The sequence below is a fragment of the Polypterus senegalus genome, chromosome 7, assembly GCF_016835505.1.
Source record: "Polypterus senegalus isolate Bchr_013 chromosome 7, ASM1683550v1, whole genome shotgun sequence".
Taxonomy (NCBI): domain Eukaryota; kingdom Metazoa; phylum Chordata; class Cladistia; order Polypteriformes; family Polypteridae; genus Polypterus; species Polypterus senegalus.
This window is the reverse complement of record NC_053160.1, coordinates 10,544,634-10,556,958: the sequence shown is the minus strand read 5'-3', so window position 1 is coordinate 10,556,958 and position 12,325 is coordinate 10,544,634. Positions and strand designations below refer to the sequence as shown.

General features: G+C 44.2%; 1 protein-coding gene across 2 annotated transcripts in view; it reads left to right on the top strand.

Moving 5' to 3' along the window:
- Positions 1-12,325, top strand: part of LOC120532321 (signal-transducing adaptor protein 1-like) — a 76,237-nt gene that overhangs the window by 45,071 nt on the left and 18,841 nt on the right. For both annotated transcript variants that reach the window (XM_039758223.1, XM_039758222.1), the window contains exons 6-8: positions 6,714-6,845; positions 6,931-7,000; positions 10,219-10,321. In XM_039758223.1, the coding sequence (XP_039614157.1) occupies positions 6,714-6,845; positions 6,931-7,000; positions 10,219-10,321 (305 nt within the window). The remainder of the gene's footprint in view (positions 1-6,713; positions 6,846-6,930; positions 7,001-10,218; positions 10,322-12,325) is intronic.

The window sequence follows — 12,325 nt, the reverse complement described above, 5'->3', positions numbered from 1 at the left end:
GCAAAAGGAGAAGTTTTAAAGATCGGGTAAAGCTTAGTGCAACCGCTGATCATTTATCCTGTCATGATGATGAACTCGGGGTCATGACCCCTGAGACCACGCCCCTAGAAATGATGCAACCCTAATGATGGTTATGCAAAATTGCCATCTACTAGAGAAAATGATTATATAAGAACCCCAAAATTCAGCCTTGTTCACGATATTCATTTGCATCTGTGACCGGTGGATAGACTACAAGGAGCCAGAAGGATAATTGGGGTACATGCCGGGCTACCCTGTTTGATCATACGGCATTGAGCCAAAGAAACAGAAAGCAGTTTGGAGTGCTAGCCACAGGAATCAGACGTACGTAGCCACTGAATTTAAACAACCAATCAATCAATCAACATTTATTTATATAGCACATATTCATACAAAAAAATGTAGCTCAAAGTGCTTTACAAAATGAATAGAAAAATAGAAGACACAATAAAAAATAAACATAAGTCAACATTAATTAACATAGAATAAGTAAGGTCCGATGGCCAGGATGGACAGAAAAAACAAAAAAAAACTCCAAAGGCTGGAGAAAAAAATAAAATCTGTAGGGGTTCCAGACCAAGAGACCACCCAGTCCCCTCTGGGCAATCTACCTAACATTAGTCAAACAGTCCTCTTTGTATTTAGGGTTTTCATGGAAGGACCTGATGATGATGGTCACGTAGACTTCTGGCTTTCAGTCCATCAATGTTGGTGCATCAGGATGCTTTGAGTAGGTGATGGTGATGCAGGCACAACACAAGCAACAACATCAGCTGGAGCTCCACCTCCAATGCCGGTTGGTTCTGGAATGGGGAACACATTTTTGGGGACTGCCCGTTTTTATTGGGTCTCAACTGGAAGGGGCGGGGCCTGCTCAGAGCTGAAGGCGGAGTCTAGGCTTCTTCCTTGGGCTGCCTTTCAGAACTGCAGGTGAAAAAGAAGACACAGCTTACTTTGTCAGGTAATCCCCGGGCGCACATTGGAGACTAATTAGGAGAAATAAACTGTCAACTGAAATGAACTGAAATTCACTGTTGACGACTTTGCAATCTTTCTTCAGGAAAAGATGACGGTCATCAGCATCCAATTCTCATCAGTGCCGGTGGCCAGTTGGCTTCCACCTAAGCACCCCTCAGCATTCCCCTCTTTGTCTCCTTTCTCCACCAGGGAGACAGCAAAAGAAACAGAATACAAGGCTTTTATTTTCGGGTGATGCCCCGTTAGCCTCCATTGTAAAAAAGTCAGTGTAGGAGAAATGACTTTTAAAAGTTAGAGAATGTAATTTTGCACAACAAAGGTATAAACAGCATGTTTGTGAAGAAATAACTTTGACTTGAAAAACACCAAACAATTCTTTAAAGGCACATATAGGGCAAGAGGGGTGGGGCAGCTTAAAGTTAACTTTTTATCTCTCACCACATAATTAAACCTCCTCTTAGTCCTTCCTCTTCTCCTCTTACCTGACAGCTCTATCCTTAGAACCCTTCTCCCAGTATACCCCTCATCTCTCCTCTGCACATGTCCAAACCAACGCAATCTCGCCTCACTGACTTTGTCTCCCAAACGTCCAACCTGAACTGACCCTCTAATGTCCTCATTTCTAATCCTGTCCATCCTTGTCACGCCCAATGCAAATTTTAGCATCTTTAACTCTGCCACCTCCAGCTCTGTCTCCTGCTTTCTGGTCAGTGCCACCGTCTCCAGCCCATATAACATAGCTGGTCTCACTACCGTCCTGTAGACCTTCCCTTTAACTCTTGCTGATGTCCGTCCATCCATCCCTCCATCTATCTGTTATATAGTGCCTTTCATATCTATCTATCTATCTATCTATCAGCTGCACTTGTTAGGGGTCGCCACAGCGGATAATCTTCAGTCATATCTTTCTGTTCTTGTCATCTTGCTCTGTCACACCCATCACCTGCATGTCCTCTCTCACCACATAATTAAACCTCCTCTTAGTCCTTCCTCTTTTCCTCTTACCTGACAGAACCCTTCTCCCAGTATACCCCTCATCTCTCCTCTGCACATGTCCAAACCAACACAATCTCGGCTCTCTGACTTTGTCTTCCAACCATCCAACCTGAGCCGATCCTCTAATGTACTCATTTCCTGATTTTTGAGACTTAAGATTTAAAAATAATAATTAAGATAATGTTATTTATAATTTAAGGTAATAAGTTTAAGATTATTGTGAACATGAAATTTTCAAAATTATAATAAAGAAATGTGGTTGGATTATCTGTTATGTATATGTATATATGTGATACAGTATCTGCCAAATAATACAAACAGTACACAACATGTGTTTCGCCCTTATTGGGGCTTGTCAGGTGTTTGTGTGTTGGTATGTAACCAACTAATAATCAGATTGCGATTCAGACTTAAACATACCGTATTTATGCGTGTACCACGCGCACATTTTTTCCCGAAAATTAGCATTAGAAAATCAGGTGCATGTCATACACGAGGAAACGTAATTCTGTAATGTTTACTTCTTCTGCTTGGGCTCGCTCGCTCGCTCTCTCTCTCGCTCACTTGCACGCCCACTCACTCTCTCTCTCGCTTGCACGCCCGCTCGCGTGCGCTCTCTCTCTCTCGCTCACTCACTCATGCTCCCTCTTGCTCAACAGTGCTCTCTGTCTCTCTAAACGCTTCCTATACACTCACAATGTGCGGCGTACACGGGGAAAAACTTTTGTCGCGATTTTCTTTGTAAAAATTAGGGTGTGCGTCTTACACGAGGGCGCATGGCACACAAGTAAATACGGCAATATATATATCTATCTATTATAATAAAAAAAATCTTGGGAAGAGAGACGAGACATGACTTTGTCAGAGAGACACTTTCACATCCTGCGAGACAAGACTGTGTGCCAAACAGATTTAACCACACCCGGGGCTGGAAATAAAAGATGTAGGTGACAAAGTAGAACGTCGTAAAGAATTCAAAAACGTTGGCGTTAGAGATAATGGAAGTATAAAACATTTGAAAGTCTTCAAAAAACTGATAGTAAAGATCGCATTAGCGCAAACAAACACAAATTATTACTCGGCGAAATAACAGAACAGTGAAAAGAGATCGAATATATGGACATAAGTGATATGACAGAAGTATATAGATATTGTTTGGATTTAAACTTGTAGATCATCTAATTCGTGTTGCCATCAGGGAAAAGTAGTGGTTCTTCCCAATGAAGAGGCATATCTGCGAGAATTAAACGTTTTGTTGTTTGGTGAAAGTGTAATCCACATACGCAAGTGGCAGAGACGCGAAGTGGCTGGCATGTAGTGCAGGCAGGGGGGTTGGCAAGCAAAGCAAAGCCTCCTAGTATATTATATATATATATACAGTAATCCCTCGCTATATCGTGCTTTGACTTTCGCGGTTTCACTCTATCGCGGATTTTAAATGTAAGCACATCTAAATATATATCACAGATTTTTCGCTGGTTCGCGGATTTCTGCAGACAATGGGTCTTTTAATTTATACTACATGCTTCCTCAGTTTGTTTGCCCTGTTGATTTCATACAAGGGACGCTATTGGCGGATGGCTTAGAAGATACCCAATCAGAGCATGTATTACATATTAACTAAAACTCCTCAATGCTATAAGATATGCATCCCGAGCGGAACTTGATTGTTTGCTTGTCTCTGCCTCTCTCTCACCCTCTTTGACATTCTCTGCGCCTGACGGAGGTGCTGTTTGCTTAAAAGATACTGACGCTCCTCTAAAAAAATGCCGCTTTATTGCGGTGCTCGGCATATTTAAAAGCACACGTATTGATTTTTTGATTGTTGCTTTAATCTCACTCTCTCTCTCTCACGTTCTCTGCGCCTGACGGAGGAGATGTGAGCAGAGGGGCTGTTTGCTTAGAAGATACTGACGCTCCTCTAAAAAATGCCGGCAAACTTAAAAGCACACGTATTGATTTTTTGCTTTTCTTTGTGAGCGCTCGCTCCCTCTCCCTCTATAATTCTCTGCTCCTGAAGAGAAGAAGATCTATTTGCATTCTTTTAATTGTGAGAAAGAACTGTCATCTCAGTCTTGTCATAGAGAACAGTTTAAACTTTTGACTAAAGCGTGTTATTTCATGTCTAGAGGGCTCTAATAATGTTAACAGTGTGGGAGAGTTTATAAGGGCTTAAAATATATAAAAATAACTACACAAACATATGGTTTCTACTTCGCGGATTTTCGTCTATCGCGGGGGTTCTGGAACGCATACCCCAGCGAGGAGGATTACTGTATATATACATATATATACTGTATATATAGTATATACACTCACCTAAAGGATTATTAGGAACACCTGTTCAACTTCTCATTAATGCAATTATCTAATCAACCAATCACATGCATTTAGGGGTGTGGTCCTGGTCAAGACAATCTCCTGAACTCCAAACTGAATGTCAGAATGGCAGAGAAAGGTGATTTAAGCAATTTGGAGCGTGGCATGGTTGTTGGTGCCACACAGGCCGGTCTGAGTATTTCACAATCTGCTCAGTTACTGGGATTTTCACGCACAACCATTTCTAGGGTTTACAAAGAATGGTGTGAAAAGGGAAAAACATCCAGTATGCGGCAGTCCTGTGGGCGAAAATGCCTTGTTGATGCTAGAGGTCAGAGGAGAATGAATGGGCCGACTGATTCAAGCTGATAGAAGAGCAACTTTGACGTTACAACCGAGGTATGCAGCAAAGCATTTGTGAAGCCACAACACGCACAACCTTGAGGCGGATGGGCTACAACAGCAGAAGACCCCACCGGGTACCACTCATCTCCACTACAAATAGGAAAAAGATGTTACAATTTGCACGAGCTCACCAAAATTGGACAGTTGAAGACTGGAAAAATGTTGCCTGGTCTGATGAGTCTCGATTTCTGTTGAGACATTCAAATGGTCGAGTCAGAATTTGGCGTAAACAGAATGAGAACATGGATCCATCATGCCTTGTTACCACTGTGCAGGCTGGTGGTGGTGGTGTAATGGTGTGGGGGAGGTTTTCTTGGCACACTTTAGGCTCCTTAGTGCCAATTGGGCATCGTTTAAATGCCACGGGCTACCTGAGCATTGTTTCTGACCATGTCCATCCCTTCATGATCCTCTGATGGCTACTTCCAGCAGGATAATGCACCATGTCACAAAGCTCGAATCATTTCAAATTGGTTTCTTGAACATGACAATGAGTTCACTGTACTAAAATGGCCCCCATGGTCACCAGATCTCAGCCCAATAGAGCATCTTTGAGATGTGGTGGAACGGGAGCTTCGTGCCCTGGATGTGCATCCCACAAATCTCCATCAACTGCAAGATGCTATCCTATCAATATGGGCCAACATTTCTAAAGAATGCTTTCAGCACCTTGTTGAATCAATGCCACGTAGAATTAAGGCAATTCTGAAGGCAAAAGGGGGTCAAACACTGGATTAGTATGGTGGTCCTAATAATCCTTTAGGTGAGTGTATCTCTCCATTATATACAAAAAATCTTGGGACAAGGCTTTTTTCCGGCGGCGAGACGGAAATTGAAGTGCAGATCATGCAGTTAAACAACAGCAGCAATCCAGCAGCTGATGGAGCAAAGAGGAGATAAAACAAAACATGTATTTGTATCCCATTGTATCAATGTTTAAGTGTGGTTTCAGAGGAGCGGACGCATTTTCTTGGGGTGCATTCAGCACCCCTCTTCACAATGTTGCGAAGCACAGAAAGGGGAGAAAGGGGTTGGCGAGCGAAGCGAGCAGGTGGCAAAGCCCCCTTATATATATACAGTAATTGACAGCTGGGACTCTTACCTGGCCCGGACACCTTTGAAAGGGAAAGATCGGGGAGAAGGAGCTTCACAGGGCAGTACCTCCCCCAGAACGATAGAGGACTGCCCCCCTGGCTTGCTATGGTGCCACAGGTTTGCAAAAATGGGGGCCGCCTCACTTCATTCAGGGAGCCAGAGTCGGGAGGAGGCGGAAGGACAAGAAAGGGTGCCATGTGCTGTATTGAGCTTGGGACTTTGCTTGGGGAATAGTTATTCAGAAACAACTCCCAGGAAAAGACAGAAATAAAAGTCTTGTTTCGTGCAACATTTGTGCCTGTGGCTGGTGTGTTTGGGGAGCCATAGGCCCCCTTGTGGTGGTCACAATATATACAGTGAGCAAAAAAAGAAACAGTTATATGTCATGTACTCGTGAAACCATCACATATTCACAAGATCTTTTTACTTGTGCAAAAGAAAAGTTTTATACGCTCACAAGATCTTTCTGCATACGCACGTATGACTTTAGGGGCGCTCTGGATATTTCTGGTAGACCTGTTCAGTTAAGACCTTCTCGCACATGTATAGAAAGATCTTGTGAGCACAAGAAATAAGATTGTTTTTGTTTTTTGGCTTATGTCCCTTTAGGGTCTCTGTAGGCATCACCCCGTAACAGAATATTCTTTTTCAGGATAGACATACTGCAGTTAGAAATAAGAGCAGGATCGGATTGGCTCGGCTCCCCACAGCCCTGTGATAGGCTAAGTAGGTTCATAAAATGGACGGAGGTTAGCAGAGCGAGAATGGATGGCTGGCCTTAGGTGCCTCGATTAAACTTCACGACGAGTCTTTTCTTTCCTCCTTAATCGAAACCTCAATGTTTCTTGCTTGCTGTTTCTTTAGTTAATGTTTGCTTTCCAATCTTTGTGTCTGCTTAGATGTTTCTTCACCGTGTCAAGAAGCCAAGCGGTCTCTATGCTCAAGGAATCTCCATCACATGGCAATATGATTCTACGACCAGGTAGCAACAGCCTAAGTTACGCGGTGACTGTCCTAAACCCTCAGTCCAGGTAAGTCCTGATGAAATGAGCTCAAAGTGTGAGAAGCCCCTCACCACTGATGGGACTCTTCAGTTATCTTTTCTGTCTAATGCAGTGGATCGTCCATCAAGCACTACAAGGTGAACATCGAACATAATGGATTCACCATAGAGCTTGGCACCCCTGTAAGTGCCACCTTTTACTTTAGTATATGCTGCATTGTAAATGGGGTGGCAGTACTGGTGCCTCACCATAAAGAGACCAGGGTTCATTTCTCGGGTCCTCCCTGTGTGAAGTTTGGATGTTCTCCCCATGTCTGTGTGGTTTTCCTCCCACAGTCCAAAGACATGCAGGTTAGGTGGACTGGTGATGCTAAATTGGGCCCGGTGTGTGATTGGTGGGTGTGTATGCCCTACGATGGATTGGCACCGTATCCAGGGTTTGTTCCTACCTTGTGCCCTGTAATAGCAGGGATGGGCTCCAGCAGACCCCCAGGACCCTGTTCAGGATTAAGCAGGTTTGAAAATGACTGACTGCACTGTAAATGAATGTAAAATTGTGCTGCATAGAAAATGCCCTCTTTAATATTCTGCAAATAGTGACATGTCAAAGTGTTGTGGGCAAAAAACTTTCGTAACGCTGTTGCGCCCCCCAATAGTGTGCCACCTGATGGACCGACAGGTGCTGTACCCAGAGTTAAAGGGGTACAGTAAGGTGATCCATAATGTTCCATCATGATGATATCAAATATGAGATTATCAGACGGACAAGCTTCTCTTGTGGATTATTCAACACGAGTAACAGGAGACGTTTGTTTCATGGATGTTTTTATACTGTTTGCTGTTGTCCATCGTTTGCCTCCATAGATGCCCATTCTATCAGAAACTTTCTCATCTCCGTTCTCCATATAAACATAACAATACATTTTTTTTTCTTTTTCGTTATTACAATTGACATTGGGGTAAGTAACATAGACATTTTTGAGTTGAGATTCCTCTGATTATGTTTTGGGATTCTCAATACTCCGTCAAGGAGCTCCTGCTCAGATCTTCTCCATCTTATTTCAAACCCCAAGTCCTCTTCTACATGAACATTTGCTCCGCCTTTCTTTGCACCTCCCTTATTAGGCATGCAGGGGTGTGGCCAGAACCTGCTAATAAAAGAACAGAGTAGTTCTGTGACTCCGCCCCTTAAAGGTTTCTCAGGTGATCATATTATAATGACCCTGGGGTGCGAGAGACAAGAGGAATGCCAGAATGGAGATGAGTGGCCCCTAAAAAGGACCTTCTTCTGTGGTTGCTTTCAACATGCTGCTCAGTGGTGGTCTTCAGTTGTGGCACTCGCGCCCAACTGGTTTGTCCTTTTATCTGCTCACAAACACCACCCAGCTGCGTCTCACTCTGCTCACCTGTCTGCCACACTATTCCTTGGCTCTGTGAGCCGACCCAAGGCCAGAGTCCACATCTGAGGTTCACCAGTGGTCACGTATCAGTGCCAATGGGATTTAACAGCTACGGGGGTGGGCCTAAGTAGGGGTCTCTGAGTGGCCACCATACCACTGCTCACGGAGGTACTTTTATAGTCTGCTTCTCCAAGTATTCCAGCCCCAGTAGACGGTCTGCGGCCACTTGAGGAGTGTGCCCTCTCAGCTCCGAACCCAAGGGGTGCCCTACACCACCCTCCTTTCAGAACTTTCATCCTCAAGAGTTAAGCAAACTCCATCCACTGGGACATGCGAGGGGTGTGAGGTGATTTAGTCTGCTCAGCCTGACATACTTGAGGAGTCCAGCAACATTAAGGCAAAACCAGCTCTCTGCTTTGGGGTCTTTAATTGATTTTTCTCCCAACCATTGCCACCAATGTTATGTTTTGGGTGTGAGAGATGAAGGACACAGGAATGGTGGTGAGTGGTCCTAAACAGGAGTGTTGGCTTTTTCAGTGACCAATTCCACCATACTGCTCAGGTTTTCAGTGGTGTCATGTGTTCCTAAACTTCTTTGTCCCTTGGCCTGCACTACTGCTGCCTCTATCCACTCACTCGTGGTCAGAGGCACCCCATACAATACACTGATCTCCACCTCCATGAGCTCACCAGAGGGTCCACAGCTGAGGTGGGCTGGCAGCCACTTATTGGGGAGATGTGTATGAAGTTCTCTGCACACCCCCCTCGTACCTGCTGCTCACGGGGCTGCTTTATGGCCGGCTTCTCCTGGTGTTCCCACCCACTCAGATGGTCTGTTGCTACCTAAGGAGTGAATGCCTCCCGGGTGTGGACAGTCTCAACAATTATTTTGCTAAAGTGGCACATTTTTGAAAACACTTTATGAAATGTACATTTATCAAAAATTAACAAACTAAGCTAAAGAGTTCCTTCATAAATATGATATTAATCTATGTTTACATTATTACTTTGATAATTAGCTGTGTTACTCATCTAAGATCGGTTGAAATCTAAGCAGTCAGTGTAGACCTCAACGTTGACGATTGCAGTGCAACATCTACTGGAATGCATTTTGAAATGCATGTAGCAATAAAATACATCGCATTTGTTATTTCTACAGATGGCGCATCACAAACACTTGTAATAAAATCCATTGTGTTTTCTCTTTCCAACAGATGGTGCACCCCAAACATTTGTAGTGATAAAACGCATTGCATTTGTCATTCCAACTGATTGCGAAACAGAAACATTTGAATTAATAAAATGCATTGCATTTGTCATTCCAACTGATGGCGCATCACAAACATTTGTAGTAATAAAACACATTGCATTTGTCATTCCAAATGATTGCGCAAAACATTTGTAGTAATGCATTTTATTAATTTTTCTTATTTCCATTATAATCCATCCATCCATCCCTTTTCCAACCCACTGAATCCGAACACTGGGTCGCGGGGGTCTGCTGGAGCCAATACCAGCCAACACAGGGCACAAGGCAGGAACCAATCCCGGGCAGGGTGCCAACCCACCGCAGTTCCATTATAATACAAGGGTAATTCAGTAATTATCTGCACTTTTGTGATATTTTGTTTCGGTTGGTTGAACAGCTTTTTCTGCACACTTGTGGAAATGTGCCAAGTCTGAGGACACAAGGGTCAACGTTTAACCTTAAACTGTCAGTTTGTGTTGTTCTTGTTCAGTGCCACTCTGCTCTCCATTTGTACCAAAGAACAGCAGTGAGCATTCATTACATATTAATAGATCATACTGTCATGATTTGTTTATATTCATCCATTAAAATGTGCTCATTTTACAACATTCAACCTTTTGTGGTGTGCTGGTCTACATAAGTGACGTATGCTTTAATTATTTCTGTGCTTGCTCTATAGCTATAAACCTGAGCAAGCACTCTGACCCCTTCTTTAAGTGAATTGTCTCCCATGTCTGCTAATTACAACACAGGTGTTTACGAAGACACTCAACGAAGTCATTGATTACTTCATCAAGCAGACAGACGGACGTCTCAAACCTTACATCGAGTCAGATGACTACGAAGTTGCAATCAGTAAGTTGCCACCTTTTTTGTCACCAGTTGTGTCTCAATTTTTAAAAATAATTCAGCTTATATACAGAGCATCCTGAAAGTATTCACAGTGCATCACTTTTGCCACATTTTGTTATGTTACAGCCTTATTCCAAAATGTATTAAATTCATTTTTTTCCTCGGAATTCTACACACAACACCCCATAATGACAACGTGAAAAAAGTTTACACAGTTTTATTTCCGTCCCTGCTTGCACCTGCTAGGTTTTCAAGTTGACTTGTTCCGGGCAGATTATTACTTTCCTTATTTTCAGAATTTGATTATTATTGTCTGCGGTGGGTTGGAGCCCTGCCCGGGATTGGTTCCTGCCTTGCGCCCTATGTTGGCTGGGATTGGCTCCAGCAGACCCCCAGTGACCCTGTGTTCGGGTTCAACGGGTTGGAAAATGAATGGATGGTTATTATCGTTCCTTTTTGAATTCTTTTCTCTCCAATGCTTTTGGGCCTCCTTTCGAAGTGCTGCCTGTGCTTCTTCTCTTAGTCGTTGACGTGTCATCTTGAACGTATAGTATTATTGTCCAGAAATGGACTCTTACGAATGAAACAAATAGATTGTATGTCTAACAATACTGTCCAGAAAAGCTTCTTTAAAGGATAAAATGGAGGACTTTTCATAAACGACTTAAAATGAGGAAAACACAAACATTTATAAGAGCTGAGAGAGCAGGGAGTGTGTCTGACAAAAGCTTTCGCACAAATTAAAGGTGATTGGACCGTGTGCTTGTGGTTGAATACGGTCGAGAGGAGGGCGGGACTTGAAAAAATCTCCTAGCAAAAGTCTCGTCTCGCGGGAATTGATGTTATCTCTTTCAAAAAGTCTCGTCCCAGGATTACCTTTCATAATAGAGATATACTGTATATTATACTTCCCTTAAATGAAAGTCTGCACTTTAATCACAAAGTCTGAGGAGTCTGATTTGTAATTTTAAACTGGGGGGACAGAAGGGGGAAATCAGGGAGAAAATGTCCTAAACATTATGGAGGGCACTGTACATACCATCAGCTTGAAAAATAACTGAACTTATCCTTTAAATCAGGGGTGCTTAGACTATTTCAGCTTGCGAGCTACTTTTAAAATGACCAGGTCTACCTATTGTGAACCTCGCCCCGGACACAGACAGGCAGACACGTCAATGTCACCCACAAACACTGGTTTATTTTTCATTATTCTTTTATATAACTCTGCTCACCAACCCCAATACTCCTTAGTCCAGGCCACTCCAATGCCTTCTCTTTTCTTCTTCTCTTTTCTTTCACTTTCTCTTTTCTTCCCACCGCCTCCTTCCTCCTCCAGACGTTGCCACTCTTCCACCCGACTCTTGTCAACGACTGGAGGGAGGCGGCCCCTTTTATAGGAACCGGATGGGCTCCAGCTGCTCCCCGCAATCTCCGCGGACACACCCCGTGTGGCGGAAATGCCGGCTGTGCACCCGAAGCCGTCCGGCGCCCCTGTCGTCTTCCCCGGCACTTCCTGGTGTGGCGGAAGTGCGGGCTCCCGGAATAAACAGGCACTGGGGCGCCGCCTGGCGGTGGCCACGGGTCCCTACAGGGCTGGGCTTCCAAGCCCTGTACCCGAGGCCCCTGCATAACCAGGGACGGCCGCCCCACTCGGTCTGGAGGAGGCACTCGCCCTCCTCCGGTCCTCCAAAGCGCCCCGGCCAGGCTCCAGCCCCAGCCGAGGACCGTACGGGATAAACCGGCATTGGGGCTCCGCCTGGCGGTGACCACGGGCCCCTACAGGGTAGGGCTTCCATGCCCTCGACCCGTGGCCCCAACAGAACCAGGACGGACCCCTCACGGTCTGGAGGAGGCACAAGCCCTCCTCACATCCGCCTAAGCGTCCCGGACGGGCTCCAGCCCCGGCCGGGGACCACACTATATATATAGGTATAATATATATAAACTGATATTTTATGTATAAAGTATGCTCAGTATATATATATATATATATATATATATATATAT